The sequence below is a fragment of the Coregonus lavaretus genome (assembly GCF_964263955.1).
Source record: "Coregonus lavaretus genome assembly, chromosome: 27".
NCBI lineage: Eukaryota > Metazoa > Chordata > Actinopteri > Salmoniformes > Salmonidae > Coregonus > Coregonus lavaretus.
Window position 1 is genome coordinate 20,074,547 of NC_140014.1, and position 19,767 is coordinate 20,094,313.

The 19,767-nt window shown below is 44.5% G+C and overlaps 1 protein-coding gene across 1 annotated transcript in view; it reads right to left on the bottom strand.

Annotated features, from left to right (window-relative positions):
- Window positions 1–19,767, bottom strand: part of LOC311103054 (formin-like) — a 61,635-nt gene that overhangs the window by 12,206 nt on the left and 29,662 nt on the right. The window contains exons 9-14 of the mRNA XM_084144570.1: window positions 19,072–19,201; window positions 18,840–18,986; window positions 18,701–18,760; window positions 18,479–18,599; window positions 9,445–9,537; window positions 2,412–2,463 (exon numbers count right to left, since the gene is read on the bottom strand). Coding sequence (XP_084000696.1) covers window positions 2,412–2,463; window positions 9,445–9,537; window positions 18,479–18,599; window positions 18,701–18,760; window positions 18,840–18,986; window positions 19,072–19,201 — 603 coding nt within the window. The remainder of the gene's footprint in view (window positions 1–2,411; window positions 2,464–9,444; window positions 9,538–18,478; window positions 18,600–18,700; window positions 18,761–18,839; window positions 18,987–19,071; window positions 19,202–19,767) is intronic.

The window sequence follows — 19,767 nt, forward strand, 5'->3', positions numbered from 1 at the left end:
GACACACACACACACACACAAAGACGCACCACACGCACACACACATACATGCATGCATACATGCCCACTCCGAGTCCTACAAGCACATACCACGCACTTCTGGAGGGCTATGATGCACCTGCCATGAGACGGTTTATTACTGTACCTATGTTCAGCATTCCTCACTGACGGCTAAAAGCCTGGGCAACAGGGAATATCACAAGGATATTTGGACCGCTAAGATAACATTCCATACAACAACAGATTAGAATGGTAAACACACTGCTGTGGTCAGCCATTACAAAATATGTTTCTTTAATGGTGGCGAGACATCTTCAATATACTTTGGATAGTGCATAATGGAAGTTGTGACAGGTCAAATATCCCTCCAGCTAACCACCCTGTAACCACATACGTATGTAAGCAGCACACATGCTGCAGTCGTTTCATATGAAATTGAGCATGATGAGGGAGGGGAAACTTAATGGTCCATTAACTGTGGACGTATCAGGAAACCTCAGGGACACTGAAACATAAAAGAAACTAATTAGGATTGCATGTTCAGGAAAGGACCTCATTGCTCACTGCATAGGGTACCCAGGATATTGAGCAAGAAACTGAAACTAAATACCAGAAACTGTCATAAACTGTGTATCATATCAGATTTCCATAAAGTAATTTTGCCAACCAATTGACAACATTCATGTAAATTCTCTACAACCCAAATGTCATAGCAACGGGTCCTTCCTATGATGATGGTTGGCTTCAGGCCATAACAGACGACTTCATTCCCACTCCTTGAGGGGTTGACCTTGTGTTTCAGTAGCTAGCAGTGATGATGTGATGTCTATGAGCCTTATTAACACGGGGCCCTAATGTGTGGCTGTGTTGGTGGGGTAGATGCCTCATCCAGGACAGATGTGAGGGCCGGGGCCCACCCAGGCCCCACAGAACACACGGCACACACTACAGCACACACACACCACGGCCCACCGCCCATATTCATCACCAGCGTGTCACTTTTACGAGGTGCGTCCCTGGGAACCTGAGAAGGCCCCCCCAGCGGCAGGCAGCCCCAGCCCGTTTGGATGAAATTAAAGGCAAACTTCATTAAAGGCTAGGGGCTGTCAGCTGCGGGATCCTTTTGATCAATATCCCCAAGTTCAAGACCTTCATTACACTGGTGTCAGTCACACAGCCACAGACAGAGATATCACAATACCACCGGGAGAGGGAGAGAGCGAAAGAGAGAGAAGGAGGGAGAGAGGAAAGAGAGAGACAGAGAAAGAAGGCAGAGAGACTGAGATGGAGTGAGAGACACAGAGAGAGAGATGGAGAGACCCATCCATTGCCAATCTGAGTGCTTCTCTTGGCTTGAAATGGAAACATTGGCTGAGTTGTAGTATTGTCCAAAGCAATCAACATCTTACAGTTTATAGTTTCCATTTTCCAGCGTCAAGCGTCATTTGGTTTCTCCTTCATGTGCTTTTCATGATTTATTTTGGAATCTGGAAAGTTACGATTTAAAGCAAACAATTCTAGTCTCTATCTAAACAAGGAAAAATAATCTATTTGCTTTGTTTGTTCTTTCTAGTGTGTTTTTCCAATATGACATTTTCCAGATATGGTTTTTCTCTGACACTAGTTAAACGTCTGCCAGTTAACCATTTCTCCATAAATAAGATGGGCCTTCTTACAGTGACTCTTGGAGTTTTCAGTACCAAACACGGAAGATAAGTCCTGATAACAACTGGAGTGGAGTGAACACAGTGTGTGTATGTGAGCATTGTGGGTTATCGGCGTGGGCGCAGTGTATGTGAGTTTGGTGGGTGTATGTGAACATGTAAGCATAGTGTCTGTGTGTGTCTCCATAGGCAGACCTCCCCTATCTCGGGGCTAGTGTACAGTGTGCCGGGTCATGACCTGGAGATTCTACTAAATGACTGAAGAGCCTGGATACTGGAAGGGCCCAGTACTGGAGCCTCCCCACTGCGCACACACTGGTTGAATCAACATTGTTTCCAAATTTCAATGAAATTACATTGAACCAACGTGGAATAGACGTTGAATTAACGTCTGTGCCTAGTGGGTCTGTCTTATCACAATCCTTATCAGCAACTCTAATTACTACAGACACCTTTACAAATGACCTGCATTACTTTAATCTGATGTGAGCCATGTTATCTATGTGAACATGCTAAATAAACAATAATGGCTACATGACATCCACCATCCATTATACTTGGCTGAGTTCCCTTCTGTATGTCAGAAGGTTTTATAAAAGCCAACATTAGAGTACTACAGAGGTATGCAAACAGCCAGGTCAGGAAATACAGAGCTCCTCTGTTATACAGATATGACACGTTGTTTGGTCTAAGACCTCTAGGTTAATCGTGTTGTGTTATATTAGAACGGACAGAGACGATTCATACCTTTTCTGTGCAGCTTTGAGCCGGTCGTCCTCAGCAGTGTGGTCCTTTTGAGCTGGAAAAGACAAAACAACAACATGGATTAGATGAATACACATGGAGTAAACAGACCGATGTGTGAGGCAATATTAGAGGCTTTGAGGTCACAGTACATACAGTGCCTTGCAAAAGTATTCATCCCCCTTGGCCTTTTTCCTATTTTGTTGCATTACAACCTGTAATTTAAATGGATTTCTATTTGGATTTCATATAATGGACATACACAAAATAGTCCAAATTGGTGAAGTGAAAGGAAAAAAATAACTTGTTTCAAAAAATTCTAAAAAATAAATAAAGGAAAAGTGGTGCGTGCATATGTATTCACCCCCTTTGCTATGAAGCCCCTAATTAAGATCTGGTGCAACCAATTACCTTCAGAAGTCACATAATTAGTTAAATAAAGTCCACCTGTGTGCAATCTAAGTGTCACATGATCTCAGTATATATACACCTGTTCTGAAAGGCCCCAGAGTCTGCAACACCACTAAGCAAGGGGCCCCACCAAGCAAGCGGCACCATGAAGACCAAGGAGCTCTCCAAACAGGTCAGGGACAAAGTTGTGGAGAAGTACAGATCAGGGTTATACAAAAATATCAGAAACTTTGAACATCCCACGGAGCTCCATTAAATCTATTATTAAAAAATTGAAAGAATATGGCACCACAACAAACCTGCCAAGAGAGGGCCGCCCACCAAAACTCACGGACCAGACAAGGAGGGCATTAATCAGAGAGGCAACAAAGAGACCAAAGATAACCCTGAAGGAGCTGCAAAGCTCCACAGCGGTGATTGGCGTATCTGTCCATAGGACCACTTTAAGCCGTACACTTTACAGAGCTGGGCCAGAAAAAAGCCATTGCTTAAATAAAAAAATAAGCAAACACATTTGGTGTTCACCAAAAGGCATGTGGGAGACTCCCCAAACATATGGAAGAAGGTACACTGGTCAGATGAGACTAAAATTTAGCTTTTGGGCCATCAAGGAAAACGCTATGTCTGGCACAAACCCAACACCTCTCATCAACCCGAGAACACATCATGCTGTGGGGATGTTTTTCGACAGGGACTGGGAAACTGGTCAGAATTGAAGGAATGATGGATGGTGCTAAATACAGGGAAATTCTTGAGGGAAACCTGTTCCAGTCTTCCAGAGATTTGAGACTGGGACGGAGGTTCACCTTCCAGCAGAACAATGACCCTAAGCATACTGCTAAAGCAACACTCGAGTGGTTTAAGGGGAAACATTTAAATGTCTTGGAATGGCCTAGTCAAAGCCCAGACCTCAATCCAATTGAGAATCTGTTGTATGACTTAAAGATTGCTGTACACCAGCGGAACCCATCCAAATTGAAGGAGCTGGAGCAGTTTTGCCTTGAAGAATGGGCAAAAATCCCAGTGGCTAGATGTGCCAAGCTTAAAGAGACATACCCCAAGAGACTTGCAGCTGTAATTGCTGCAAAAGGTGTGGGGGTGAATAGTTATGCACGCTCAAGTTCTGTTTTTTTGTCTTATTTCTTGTTTGTTTCACAATAAAAAATATTTCGCATCTTCAAAGTGGTAGGCAAGTTGTGTAAATCAAATGATAAAAACCCCCCAAAAATCCATTTTAATTCCAGGTTGTAAGGCAACAAAATAGGAAAAATGCCAAGGGGGGTGAATACTTTCACAAGCCACTGTACAATAGTGGGAATAGATATTTTCAAATGGAGGTAAGCTGAGGTACAACAATGACATTATATTCAGTCCCGCTGGTACAGGTGGGGGTCCTGTGGGTACAGACCTATCCTCTCCCAGGAGGAGTGTCAGGGTGGAGGGTCATTAGGTTAACATGTCTAAGGTGGAGGAGCATGTGGTAGAGATGTCAATGGATTTCACTGAGGGGAATTGTAAGAGGTGAGATGTTTGTGAGTGAGTGTGTTGATGAGGAGTGTGAGGTGGTGGTGTCTGGGGTGGGGGTGTAGGAGAGGTCTCAGTGTGGACTGTGTGTTGAGGAGGGGAGAGGGGCAGAGGTGCGTAGCAGGGGCGCAGGCAGCACAGCACAGCGCAGGGCTGAGGAGTGAGTGTATGAGGCTTGGGAACTGGAGGCTCCTGTGGACTCCTGCCATGTAAAAGTGTCTAAATGCAAGGCAGATGTGTTCGGCGGGCCAGGGCGAGGTGCAAGAATTTATCTAGGGCCAGAGAGTGCCTGTGATCTCAGATTTATTGCATTTTCCAGATTCATCCTTTTTACAATGATGGGGGACCTTTCCCACTTGAAGATTTAAGAGGGGGAAGTCTCCAAAAAATTGTTCAAAGGCAGGTTTGGGGGTCTTTTGGGAGAGGGTCAGCTTAAGCTGCTACCACCCCTTTTGCTTTGCTTTTTTTTACATAAGCAGGCTGATTGTCTGAGGTAAACCTAATGAAGGGAAGGGGTGGCCATGGCTGGGATGGGGGAGAAGGGGGAGAGCCATGAGCAATGGCGTTAGTCCCAGCGGGGGGGTCAGGCTGGCGCCTGAGGTCCTCTCTGGTGCGGTTCTGTGTAGAGGTGGCACCAGGCCGGCCGGCGCTCTGAGAGAGAGTGGCCCACAGAGAGAGAGAGAGCGAGAAAGAGGATGTGTGAAGTTTCTCTTCCTCCGCTCCCTGTGTAAACATGAAACCAGTAGTGGCTAACTAGGAAGTTATGAGACGCTCCTGCTGAGAAGGACAATAAATTAGGCCTTTAAAACTCTGACACACTTTTCCAAACCACTGGTTTACCAAGCAGTCAGATAACAAAGTGCTAGGAAACTACATATATAAGCTGTGTTAAGGACCTGGAACCTTACTGGGGAAAAAAACACAATCTTTACTGCATCAGTGACTACAGCTCCATGCTATAAAAATGTTTTGATGTGTGTATGCCATTTCTATACATACTCAATCAAACATCAAAAGGAGCTGTAACGTGTACGTGTGAAAGTTTTTGTGTGTGTGTCGATAAATCTCTCGTTCTCGGAAACGATAAATATACCTTGTTCCTTGCCAGCCCTAATCTTTGAACTTTGTTAAGTTGTGCTGGTTTTCATATATTACCATGGCACAAACAAGCACACTGGTTGTCAAAGCCTCTGCCCAAGACAACATAATAATCATTGATTGCCAACACAGTGAAGAGCTCAGGATTGTGTAAATATGACCAACCAGATGATTATGACCATGATAGTCTGGTGGGGAAAGGTTGGGAACTTGGGAAGCCTGGTGGACACCAGTGTGCAATGAGATCTTCAGTGACAGACATCTTAAATTAAGGACTGCACCCTTTGCAGGGCAGTGTCCTTGTCACAGCCCTGGGGCGTTGACACCAGAGGGAGGAACATCTCCCTGGGCCAGACACCTCTCAGTAGTAAACATAAAGGAAAACACCTCACAGTTAGTCCAACCCATGAGGATAACTCAGCCGTTAAAGGATTACATGGCATGCGATGTTAAACAGACACTTTCCACTCAACACGTAGTTATTTGGATGAGTTGAATATTAGTAACTGGGTTCTGATTCATTGACAACAAAGAGAGCTTGAGGATGAAATTGCATTCATATTGAACAACACATAAAAGCCCATAGAACACTAGACAAATAAAACATGACAGAACTAAAGATTCAAGTGGGGAAATTTGTTTTAAATTAGTCATGGTGTGCATTTACTACTCAAAATGTTCCCAAAAATGTCCCTGAAGGATTCAAAGAGTTTCTATTAAAGTGAAAACAGAAAGGTGGGTTGGTTCATTGTTTTTGAAGAAACTAACAAAACATTGTTTCAACGCTAATAAACAGTTCTGAAGGAGAGGAAAAATACTTGCTCCCAAACTGCTGAAGCATTGCATAAATAGGCTAACTGAGTGCTGCTGAAAGTTAGGGACTCAACATTTCAGCATTCTATCAAAAACGTCAAAAGCAGTACTGTACATATGGAAGGGAAGCAGCGGTGGTCACGGGTAATGGGAGAGTAATGCCTTACAAGACAAAGGATCAATGAGTTTGAGCTGTCGGAGCGTTATAGGAGCGTTGTAGGAGTGTTGTGAGATCACAAGCCGGTTTGCGAGGCAGGGCCCAGGGCGTTGGGGTTCAGCTGTGGGCCCTGCTGAGAGGGAGCAGCCTGCCGGCCCCCACAGCCTCCACACAGCCTCCCAGGCAGTTCTGGGTCAGCGCTCCACAGACACGGTCACATGAGCTGCTCTGCTCCCCCGCCTCGCACAGGAGCAAGCATGGAGTGCACTATGACCAACAGACTGTCCCTCCTCCATTAAAAAAGTATACAGTATGTATGAGATAATTCATACTGGCTCCCTTCCTACACATGCTTGCTTATGGTTATTGCTGTCCATCAATACCAATGACGACATTGCTACCACCAGCATACCGACACGCCATGCACGCCTGGCCAACACTAATATTGTTTCCATAGCCAATAAAATATTTTGAGAGCCTTCCCAACCCTTTTGTGTGATAACTGTTGCTTTGTTCTGTGTATTGAAGTCATGGTACCATCCTCAGGAGATGAACAATGGAATGGACATGTCTCCAGCACTAAACCCCGCTGCTTCACAAGTAAGGGCAATTGCTGGAGGAGCTCTGTTTATTAAGAATGGATTATACGTTTCCCACTGGAAAGTTTGTTCAAGATGTGTTTTTGTAAATCAATACCATTTTGTAGCCAGTGGCAACTACAATGGTTTAAAGACCTTTCAAATATTCTGTGATATTGACCAAGACTACAGGTTTGACACACTGGAATGTTAAAAGGAATAAACAGTATATAATACATTTCCGTTTGCAATATGTAACTAGGAGACAAGCATACCAAGGCAGACTTTGTTTGCAATGAATACAGAACTAGAAACGTCTCGATGCTGAAAACACTGCCCTGCCTCCAGTTCTCTCTCTACCTCCTGACATATGGATGCAATCTCTCTGAGACACCTCATTTACATATTTTATAGAAAGACCTTATTGTTTCCCAATATTCTCTGTCCGCCGCAAGTAATGTGTGTAATTTGCCCTTTAATGTAGTTAAACGTAGATTGCCTTGTGACACTTTTGTCTGTCACTAGTACTTTGGAGAGATAAGAGATTGTTGAAGATGTTGGGCAGGGAGAGAGAGGTGGCTCCCCTTTAAGCCAACTCTGATGCTCTATCAGACCTATAGCGGTCTATAGACCTGAGGCAGTGTGTTTTGTTAATAGCCCGCTCTTTGTAGCCCTTTGTGGTATGCAGAAATGTGTGAAGGCCCTCGCCTCGCCTGTGTAAAATTGGTGAAGGTGGCGAGATTGCATGCAGGTGGTTGTTGCTTTGAGTTGGAGTCTGTTTGGTTGCACTTATGTTTACCCACAGCGAGAGTGATGAGATCTTAATCGTTTAAAGCCAATGAACTGTGTCCAATATTGTGAGAACATTGGCAGAAGCACCACTATGTACTGTTTGGGACAAAATGCAGAGTCCTATTTGGCACTCATTCAAATGGGGAAGAGGTTCTGTGTGCATTATGTTGCTTTAGTGACACGAGCCTGGTACCTGCTATGTATAAGCCTGACAAGGCACCTCTCCCTCTGTCTGCATGCCACGTTGTAATGCATGTTAGGAGCGGATGTGTTGCTGCTATGTGAACAATAACTCCTGGGAATATTTACACAGTCATTTCCAGTAAATCAAGGATTACAGCGTGTCTCTGTAAACTCCTTTCCTCTCCCTTACACATCCCCATGATCAATAGTAATCACAGTTGAACATGTTGGCCAACGGAGGAACACTCCGAGATCGATGTCACTTTCTCTATTGGAACACTATGACATCTGTACTTCCTCATGCTGCATACAACAGGAGCCAATTTCTGCATGATGGAAGTAGATAAGCTTTATGTTTTCTATGGAAGCAGCTCTACTAGCTGACTGACTGGCTTTGCAGGGCACTGGAGGGGGCTGTGGGAAGGGAAGGCTCTGGGGTAAAGATGTATAGTGGAGGGGGAGAGGTGGAGGGGATCAGAGTGTCTCTGTCTCGGTGCAGTGTGTCCCTGGCTGCCACGGTGGTCCCCAAAATGTCCCACTGACTCCAGCCAGCCTTTACGAGCCCTCAGCCAGAGATGTCCTGCCAGCTTTATAGCAGCCATGAGTACAGGCAGCATGTTAAGGGCAATGTGATCCTCTCTGCAGGGTTAGGCTTTAGACTCCTGTCCCTGTGCTGTCTGACAGGCAGCCCCCTCTAACTAACGCTGGGCCTAGGCTCCACCACGACCCAACTAACCGCCTGACAGGGCAAAAAAATATATAGAAGAGCTAAATTACAGCTTTGGGCTTTAATGGTTCCTCTCAATGTTTTGGAGGAAGGAAAAAAGGACCTCTCTAGTTTCTCTCTGAGTTTGGTTTCTTTACTTGACATTCTCCTCAGCAATAAATAGTCTATGTGGAGAATGTTTCATATCTGAAGACAGACTTGGAGAACAGTGGGTTCATTCTCCATTCAGAGAGGTGACAGGCTGGCTTAGAGACATGACAGAGGGGGTGAATATATATCATCACTATCTACTGGTAGAATTTGGGAGTGTGTCACAGAGCATGATTTGGAGGGAGGAGAAGGGGGAAGGTTGTCTCATCACTCAGTCCAGTGGATGGGCTCTGACACAGGCCTCTGCTTGCCTCAGGTGCAGTGAGTGATATCAAACATTCAAGGATCCTCATTTCCAAGAGTTGTCATTACAATCTGTAGAGAAGAAGTGGCCTGTGGAGGCCAAGGGGAGTGTAAACACATCTAAACACCCAATCAGGCCAGACCCAGTGTAGCCTCTCTGGCCCCTGGCTTTATTAGCTCGCTTACTGGGGATCAAACAGCCTTCGCTGCCCTGCCTGCCTGGATTAGGTGACACGCAATGTTTTCAACCCCCTGAGTCTGCTGGAGCAACATCTACTAAAACAACATATAGCACCCCCTGGTAGTCAACACATGGGGCCTTGTCTCCTCCTCTCTTCGGTTCTGGTTTGTTTTACTCACCGGTCGAGACGAAGGCCTCCATTTTCTCCTTGAAGGGCTGGAGGTTCTCCTCGGAGGAGTTAGCACACACCTTCTGCACATCCTTTTCACACGCTGGGGGAGAGAGAAATAGGAAATGTTCAATATTGAACATTTCTCAGCAGGAATGGATTAAAAAAGCTCTGGCCTGGGGTGGGTGGAGGAGAGAAAGTGTGAGAGAGTAGAATGTGTACTATGGTGTACTGTGTGAAATTGGCATGGGTTTTTTATTGTCAGAGCCTCATCATTGGGCTAAGGTATAAAACAATAACTAGCGTGCCCAAACAGCAAATGTAGCACATTAATTAATGACATGTGAGAGTGGGTATCACCTTTCCAACACTTTCATAAGTTAGTTAACCAAAGCCTGCCGAGGGGAAACATTTGAGGGAAAATACGTGTGTGAATCTACTCCAAAACATCCCAACCAGATGGCTATTAAAGAGAACTGGCAATCACTTTAAATGAGCTTGGTCTGCATTCAAAATGGAAACAGAGATCATGTTTCATTATCAGTAAAGCCAAGTAATAGTCTTTAAAGGGGCTTTAACACCATTTTCTGGGGGCAAAAATAAGAAATTGATTATAAATCTTCATAAACACATTCAATAGACAGATGATGGAAATATAGTTGTACTTCAATTGTCCAAAGACTTTTGCATGGGAGCAGGGTGTTCAATCTGTTACTCTGAAAAAATGAGAGGAGATAAGACATAATATGTTGAAGCCACAGATACTGGAACAGCCACGTAACATATTGAGTGTATGGCCCACTAGCTAGATGGGACATGCTGGCAGTAGATCGCCCTGTCCTGTTCTGGCTTTCCACCATGGAACTGTACATGTGGGTGATGGCTGAATGTGGAATCCTTGTTTGTTGTTTGCTCTGGATGGGCCTTTGTTGTCCTGCCAAACCACCTAGCTCACACGGACTCAAAGGAAACGGCCGATGACTTGACGGAGCGCGAGCCAAACTATTTCATTTCCTCCTAACAATCAATGTGGGATGATATATACAGAGCCGCCTGCCAAAATAACTTACTCAAAGCTGTAAGTCATAAAGAAGTGCAGTAAATAACTTCTGTTGGTTATTACTGCATCGCTTAATGTCTTAACAACACAACAGGAACACTGTTTGGTCAGAGTCTGAGACTGGTTCACTGGTTTCCAGAACAATCCAGAGGGATGTATTAAGAACAGGTGAATATGCCCAGTTACCCACTATCCTTTTAAAGGGTCGGAGGAATAGTTGCTCTTGAAAGCTGAGGAACTTGAACTACCGCACACTACTTGAATAAGCAAAGATACTATTCCAATCACATCATCCACAGCTGAGGGGCAACCATGACACACACCTGATCAAGTGAGACAGCTCTAACATGACTGAAAATATCCTACTTTTTAAAAAGTATTCGCTCCCTCTCCTTAAAACCCCCGTCTCAAGTGGGCACATTAAAGGGTGTTCAAAACAGCAAGACTAAAATTTAGAGACGGCTCTCCTCCAAAATATGGTCAGACAGCGTAGGCCACAAGAAGGAAGCCCAAAAAACATCAGCAGCTGCATGAAATAAAAACCCAGTGGGCCTTTGGTTTAGGACATTGTCTTACAGTGACAATGCATAATCACGGCGGGTTGGTAGGAGGAAGAGGCGGAGGAGGGAGTGAGCTCTTTCTAATGCAGAAGTCACCTGGGGATATACAGTTTAACAGTATTATGACATTGTAACAGGCCAACTGAAGCCCGCTCTGCTCTCAGGGGCCTGCTCTGCCCAGAGCCACCTAATCCCATTACTGTAAATATGTCCATGCTGTTCTCTAATTGGCCAGTGAGTGTTCATCTGGGCTCTCTGTGCCCAAACAACCGTATCAGTTTCTCTGTGGGCACAGCAGCAGAGAGAGAGATTTAGAAGGGGAGAGAAGGGGAGAGAGAGGGGGAGAGAAGGGGCGAGAGAAAGACTGCACTTGAGGCTCTTCTTTCAGAGGAAAAAACTCTGTCGCAAATGACTGCCACAAGGGGGTTGCTTTCCTATCGGTGACCTGTATTAACCAGTTAACTGCTGAGGCACAGTATCAAATAGCAGAGCCAGCAGTTTATAAGGATTGTGTTTGGCACCCTATGTTCACATCATGGTCAGACAGAAGCTGACCGTACTGCTGCCGTCAGCGTTGTTTGTCCTGTCTGGCTTTCTGTCCAGTCACCAGGTCACAGGGGACCTGTCTCCCACCACAGACACAATGCTGCATGCTGGGAGACAGACAGACAGAAGCTCCCTACCATTTCCAGCCAGGGTCAGCCAACATAGACAGTGGATTCAGAATTATTGTGGAAAGTGACTGATATGTGTAAATCAAGATCAAATTAATCTTAATTCACAGAATTACTCATCATGAAATGTAAGCAATACATGAAATGCCCACACATATTCTCAGTATCCAAATACATGTAGAGGAATCTAGTTCAAAACTTCTACATCTGTGATGTCCGTACAGGTTTATTTGGGTTTAGAGTGGCGATATTAGACAGATATGATGGCAGGATGATTTGATGCCCATATTCTCAAGGGTTGCCAGACCCAAACCCCATGCTACATGGGGCCAGCCAGGAGGCTTATTGTAAAGGTAAGACACCAGCTCCTCCCTCTAAGATAAATATATCTCTATCAGCCTGGACCCATCCAGAATCCAACCCTGGCCCACCTCCTACATAGAGCCTGTCTGAGAACACAGTGCTGACATACTGTGTACACACAGCCCTGGAAACTAATCATTGTTGTAAGACATGGTTCTCCAAGGTCCAGGGTGTCAGCTAGAGTGCACCCCTGGGCTCTGTTCCGCTGTAAGGGAATGCTTGTGAGGTCATAGTTTGAGGAAATCATACAAATATATAGACAATATATTTGGTTTCAATTGGCTCCATATCTAAGAGGGAAAAAAGGTACTCATCTTAAGGTGAAGAAATGTATGGACATATCTGTTGAAAAGGCATCATCATCATTCAATGTATGGCCTGCTACCAAGACTCAATAATATAAATCATTGAACACTGTTTAATATTCCTACGTGTGGGTCTTGAGTTTACAAAGACTGTATTCTCCTATTGCCCTTCGGTGGGTCGCTCTTGGAGTCAGGTCCAGGAGTGGTTGTTAAGTCATAATGTCTGTGTTCAGATGGACGTAGAAACAGTCCTGTTAGGAGATCTGAAAAACCACTATCAATCAATGGGAATATGATTATACTCTAAGGTAAAGTATTTATTTTTAGGGCAATCTCGGTATAAATGGTACAAATAGAGAGGTTCAAGACCCTCATAATACATCACAGTACCATAGAAGGATGTACAGTATTGCAAAAGGAAAGAGTAAAATGGTAGTGTACTGGGAAAGATGGGTTAGTCTGTGGACATCTGAGGGTTGGAATTAAGATTGGAGTGATTGATTGATTGGCCGATACACTTGGAGTCCAGTCAATTGGGTAATAAACATATATACAGTCGTGGTCAAAAGTTTTGAGAATGACACAAGTATTGGTCTTCACAAAGTTCGCTGCTTCAGTGTTATGATATATTTTTGTCAGATGTTACTATGGTATACTGAAGTATAATTACAAGCATTCCATAAGTGTCAAAGGCTTTTATTGACAATTACATTAAGTTTAGGCAAAGAGTCAATATTTGCAGTGTTGACCCTTCTTTCCTTCTTAATGCGTTTGAGCCAATCAGTTTTGTTGTGACAAGGTAGGGGGGGTATACAGAAGATAGCCCTATTTGGTAAAAGACCAAGTCCATATTATGGCAAGAACAGCTCAAATAAGCAAAGAGAAACGACAGTCCATCATTACTTTAAGACATGAAGGTCAGTCAATACGGAACATTTCAAGAACTTTGAACGTTTCTTCAAGTGCAGTCGCAAAAACCAACAAGCGCTATGATGAAACTGGCTCTCATGAGGACCGCCACAGGAAAGGAAGACCCAGAGTTACCTCTGCTGCACAGGATAAGTTCATTAGAGTTACCAGCCTCATAAATTGCAGCCCAAATAAATGCTTCACAGATTTCAAGTAACAGACACATCTCAACATCAACTGTTCAGAGGGGACTGTGTGAATCAGTCCTTCATGGTCGAATTGCTGCAAAGAAACCACTACTAAAGGACACCAATAAAGAAGAAGAGACTTGCTTGGGCCAAGAAACACGATCAATGGACATTAGACCGGTGGAAATTTGTCCTTTGGTCTGGAGTCCAAATTTGAGATTTTTGGTTCCAACCGCGGTGTGGGTGAACGGATGATCTCCGCATGTGTATTTCCCACCGTAAATCATGGAGTAGGAGGTGTTATGGTGTGGGGGTGCTTTGCTGGTGAGACTGTCTGTGATATTTTTAGAATTCAAGGCACACTTAACCAGCATGGCTACCACAGCATTCTGCAGCGATACGCCATCCCAGCTGGTTTGGGATTAGTGTGACTATCATTTGTTTTTCAACAGGACAATGACCCAACACACCTCCAGGTTGTGTAAGGGCTATTTTACAAAGAAGGAGAGTGATGGAGTGCTGCATCAGATGACCTGGCCTCCACAATCCCCCGACCTCAACCCAATTGAGATGGTTTGGGATGAATCGGACCTCAGAGTGAAGGAAAAGCAGCCAACAAGCGCTCAGCATATGTGGGAATTCCTTCAAGACTGTTGGAAAGCATTCCAGGTGAAGCTGTTTGAGAGAATGCCAAGAGTGTGCAAAGCTGTCATCAAGGCAAAGGGTGGCTATTTGAAGAATCTCAAATGTAAAATATATTTTGATTTGTTTAACACCTTTTACTACATGATTCCATATGTGTTATTTCATAGTTTTGCTGTCTTCACTATTATTCTACAATGTAGAAAATTGTAAAATACAGAAAAACCCTTGAATGAGTAGGTGTGTACAAACCTTTGACTTGTAGTGTATATATACACTACCGTTCAAAAGTTTGCGGTCACTTAGAAATGTCCTTGTTTTCCATGAAAACATACATGAAATGAGTTTGAATAGGAAATATAGCAAAATGCATAGGAAATGTAGTCATTGACAAGGTTAGAAATAATGATTTTTAATTGAAATAATAATTGTGTCCTTCACAATTCGATTCGTCAACGAATCCTCCATTTGCAGCAATTACAGCCTTGCAGACCTTTGGCATTCTAGTTGTCAATTTGTTGAGGTAATCTGAAGAGATTTCACTCCATGCTTCCTGAAGCACCTCCCACAAGTTGGATTGGCTTGATGGGCACTTCTTACATACCATACGGTCAAGTTGCTCCCACAACAGCTCAATAGGGTTGAGATCCGGTGACTGTGCTTGCCACTCCATTATAGACAGAATACCAGCTGACTGCTTCTTCCCTAAATAGTTATTGCATAGTTTGGAGCTGTGCTTTGGGTCATTGTGCTGTTGTAGGAGGAAACTGGCTCCAATCAAGAGCCGTCCACAGGGTATGGCATGGCGTTGCAAAATGGAGTGATAGCCTTCCTTCTTCAAGATCCCTTTTACCCTGTACAAATCTCCCACATTACCACCACCAAAGCACCCCCAGACCATCACATATTCTCCACCATGCTTGACAGATGGCATCAAGCACTCCTCCAGCATCTTTTCATTTGGTCTGCGTCTCTCAAATGTTCTTCTTTGTGATCCGAACACCTCAAACTTCGATTCGTCTGTCCATAACACTTTTTTTCCAATCTTCCTCTGTCCGGTGTCTGTGTTCTTTTGCCCATCTTAATCTTTTATTGGCCAGTCTGAGATATGGCTTTTTCTTTGCAACTCTGCCTAGAAGGTCAGCATCCCGGAGTCGCCTCTTCACTGTTGACGTTGAGACTGGTGTTTTGCGGGTACTACTTAATGAAGCTGCCAGTTGAGGACCTGTGAGGCATCTGTTTCTCAAACTAGACACTCTAATGTATTTTTCCTCTTGCTCAGTTGTGCACCGAGGCCTCCCACTCCTCTTTCTATTCTGGTTAGAGACAGTTTGCGCTGTTCTGTGAAGGGAGTAGTACACAGCGTTGTACGAGATCTTCAGTTTCTTGGCAATTTCTCGCATGGAATAGCCTTCATTTCTCAGAACAAGAATAGACTGATGAGTTTCAGAAGAAAGTTATTTGTTTCTGGGCATTTTGAGCCTGTAATCGAACCCACAATTGCTGATGCTCCAGATACTCAACTAGTCTCAAGAAGGCCAGTTTTATTGCTTCTTTAATCAGCACAACAGTTTTCAGCTGTGCTAACATAATTGCAAAAGGGTTTTCTAATGATAAACTTGGATTAGCAAACACAATGTGCCATTGGAACACAGGACTGATGGTTGCTGATAATGGGCCTCTGTACGCCTATGTAGATATTCCATAAAAAAGCTGCTGTTTCCAGCTACAATAGCCATTTACAACATTAACAATATATTGTATTTCTGATCGATTTGATGTTATTTTAATGGACAAAAAAAATGCTTTTCTTTAAAAAACAAGGACATTTGTAAGTGACCCCAAACTTTTGAATGGTAGTGTATATATATATATATATATATATATATATATATATATATACACACACACACATCTGCATTACTGGCTGATTGGGGTTTTAGGCTGGGTTTCTGTATAGCACTTTGTGACATCTGCTGATGTAAAAATGCCTTTAAAAATACATTTGATTGATTGATATATATATTTCTAGAATTGTAATGTTTTCCACCAAGTGCTCCAACCAGGGGAGAGGGGGTAGGGACATAATAAAAAGGGGATTAAAAATGATGCAAGTAATGTTACTGGATAGACTTAAATTCTATCTACTAATTTCATAGATGATCTACCCCCCCCCCCCCCCCCCCCTTAAAAAAAGTAAATGTATTCTCCACCCTCCGCATGTTCCCTGCATCTTGCGCCTGTATTTCAGCAAGCTGAGGAGCCTATATTTAACTGTTGTTTGGGGAGGAGAGGTGGCGGTACTCTACCCCAACGACTCCACACATGGAATTCCAACTGGAGCCTCTGTCGTAAAACTGGCTTCAGGGTAAAGGCCTTGCCTCGACCTGACATTAAGGGGCATTTAAAATAAAGACACTGTCTGATTTGCCATGGTGATGAATGCCTAACCCCGCACAGGCCTTCTGTGAAACACTAAACTCCCCTGGGCAGTAAATGAGCTCTGACTGTTCTATTTTATTTGATACTATTTCATTCAGTAGCGTCCCTGGCTCACTGTCCGCCCCACTGTCCGCCCCAATTACCCAGCAGTTGAAGAGAGCTTTACGTGGCCGTGGCCTCCGCTGCCCTTGATGGGAGGAAAGGTCCCTCTCTGTCCCCACATGAGCCCTGGGACTGGGTGAACTACGGATACTCTCCAGGAACATCTACATGTACTGTAGCCCCCAAAGGGACAGACACCTCTGTGGACACATTGAAAGGGACAGGCACCTCTGTGGACACATAGAAAGGGACAGCCTCAGAAGACTCTAGGGAAAACACAGTGCAACATGCAGGTCTTAGTAGCATTGCTCCTTGTGCAGGAGAGAAGGGATGGATGGATCCTAGCACCCTCACCCTAACCCCCACCCCCCTATCCCCAGAGAGAGACCCAGAGAGAGGTCATCACCTCCTGCCCAAACAGGAAGGCAGATCAAATGAGGATCATGTTTCTGCACGGTGGAGTGAAGGAGAGGGCTGCCGCTAGGCCAAGGAGTCTGACCTGCTCCCGTGCATCGTCTCGGACCAGACACGCACATACATACATCTGCTTGACTACTTAGGAGAGCCTCACTCTGGAGAAGAGGAATATGGAGGGAGAAATCTATTGCCTGAACATCCCTGAACCTTACTAAGGCATCAAAGAGTAAAACAGGAGTCATCATGAGACTCCCCAGCCATAGTGCTGCATGGATAAGGAGCTGCTTTCATATGTAGAATTCAGCCCCGGTAACCTCTTCTCCTCTCAGCAGTACACTCTCTAGTCCATGGAGGTGTGATCCAGTGTTAGCGCCAGCCACTCTGAGTTAGACACCATTAAGATGTGAATGGAAGTGATCTGATATAATTAAGACCATTTGGTTTCTTTAGGGTGGTTTATAATAGCGCAGCATAAATATTTATTCCTGGCGGCTGTCGGGGAGGATAAAAATGGGAGTCATAGGTGGACCTCACCAAACACTGAGAATTCACGCTCACCACTCCCTGCCAATACCCCGAGGACTCCCGGGCGAGACTGTTACATTTTTTTCCTGCAGTAGAGATCAAATAAGAGGGCCCTTATGTTACATTTATTGTGTTTAAGTCTTCCATTTTTCCTAATAAATGAGTGACAGCTTGAGGTGGGTCTGGGGCTCTTTTGTAGACTCTTAGTATTTTCCCCCAGGTCAGAGAGGATCAGGGTTTAACAGCAATCTGCACTAGGAGGGGAGAGTGGAGAGCATATCTAATTGCTTTCATATGCCGTATTATTGGTGGATTTAAATAATCACAGACACCAAGGCGCTGGGGGGCAACGCCTTTAACCCCCGGACGGCCCAGCGGACCACTGACTTACTGGCTGGCTGGCTGACTCACTGACTAACTGACTGGCTAACTGACTAGCTGGCTGGCGAACTGGGCAGACCATGCCGGCGAGCACCGAGCCCGATACCAGCCACATGAACACGTTTCTCATGAGAGTGTTGCTCATTTACTGCATTTCCATCCAGCTTTCGTATCATCTGTAAACGTTTCAGAGAGATAGACTTGCTTTGGCCAATATGAAGACACTGACATTTCTCACATAAGAGTAGAGAGCATGATCAGGGCTGGGGGATATGGGGGAGTGATAAGGCATGACACGATGTCTGGAAACAAATAAAATATGCTTCAGAGCGTCTGAGATCCTGAATCTACCCTGAAACATGGGAGAAGACAAAATCTACAATAAGGATCCTACTACATATAAGTCAGGATGCCTCTCTGCATGCCTGGTGGTGTTCTGTGAGTTGGTTATAAAAGAGTGAAATGACACATCTTACCAGTCAGGTCTCTCTTCAGCTTCCTCATGTCCTTTGTGAGGTCTTCAAACTTGACCTGAGCGGCCAGGAAGAAATCCTGTGGTTCAGGAAGTGGGAATACACTCTTGTCTGTTCCTGCATGCTGTAAACCAACAGACAACCCATAAATGACAAAACATCAGTAAAAAACAGAAGTCGTTAGCTTTTAGTCCATTGTAGGAAATGTGTTCATAAATATTGTACCTCGTCGAAATTGCGCAGATAGTATGCAACCACATAATCCACCAGACTGATACGATTGTCCTAAAAGATACAGAGATCAGACACAAAGTATACTGTAGATAAAACCAGTATAATATGTGTTCATGTGTGGTGAGTGTACCCTGCTCTTGACGTCCTTCAGTTTGGGCAGAATCTCCAGTCCAAAGCCATCAGCCTGACCTCGCGTCCTGTTGCCTCCATTCATGTAGTTCCCAAAGGCTAGGACCAGCCCCATCACATCCTTCACACTGCTACAGTCCAGCAGATCCTGACAGACACACACACACACGGTCAGCATGTTATAAGCTCATACACTGACAAACCAATAAGATTGAAGTCATGTCATGTCTTACTTTGCTCAAGGTGGAGACTATTTCTACTTTGCGGTGGATGGAGGACATGGAGTCGAGGAAGATAGACTGGAATATAATGCAGTGGGACCGGCCAGAGAAGTCTGGAATCTGTGAGAGTTCATACAAGAACCTGCACAAGGGGAAATAATGTGTTATGACAAAATTAAACAAAATGTCCGACAGGAAGAACTATTTTTAATCCTTGGCTGCGCTGCTTCCACACACACACGGCTGAGTCAGTATGGCTTTCAACTAGCAGCTGATAGTCATGAGTCGTCCTGCTCTGATAGTTTGATAGGTCCAGGGTCAACTGAAGGAGGGCCAGAGCGCTGATTGATCAAAGGTTGCATCAGGCCGACTCATGTAAACAGGGACATATCCGAGGAGAGCAGTAATATCCTGTGTGATCAGACTGCTGATGGAGGCAGACACTGAGTGGGTATGACTCACAGTCTAGTGACAGCTCTGTTCAAACATGGCCGTCAACCCCACAGTGACAAGTCATTAACAGGCCAGCTACGTTTAACCCCCATGGGAGGGACGCCTCCCTGAGAGCCAGCAGCCATCTATCTCTCTCTTTCACTCTGAGACACACACATGTGGACACAAGCATGCACACACACACGCTGTGTAAGACACACAAACATTCAACACACACGCAAACATGCACATGTTTCGAGTCAGTCAGCCAGCCAT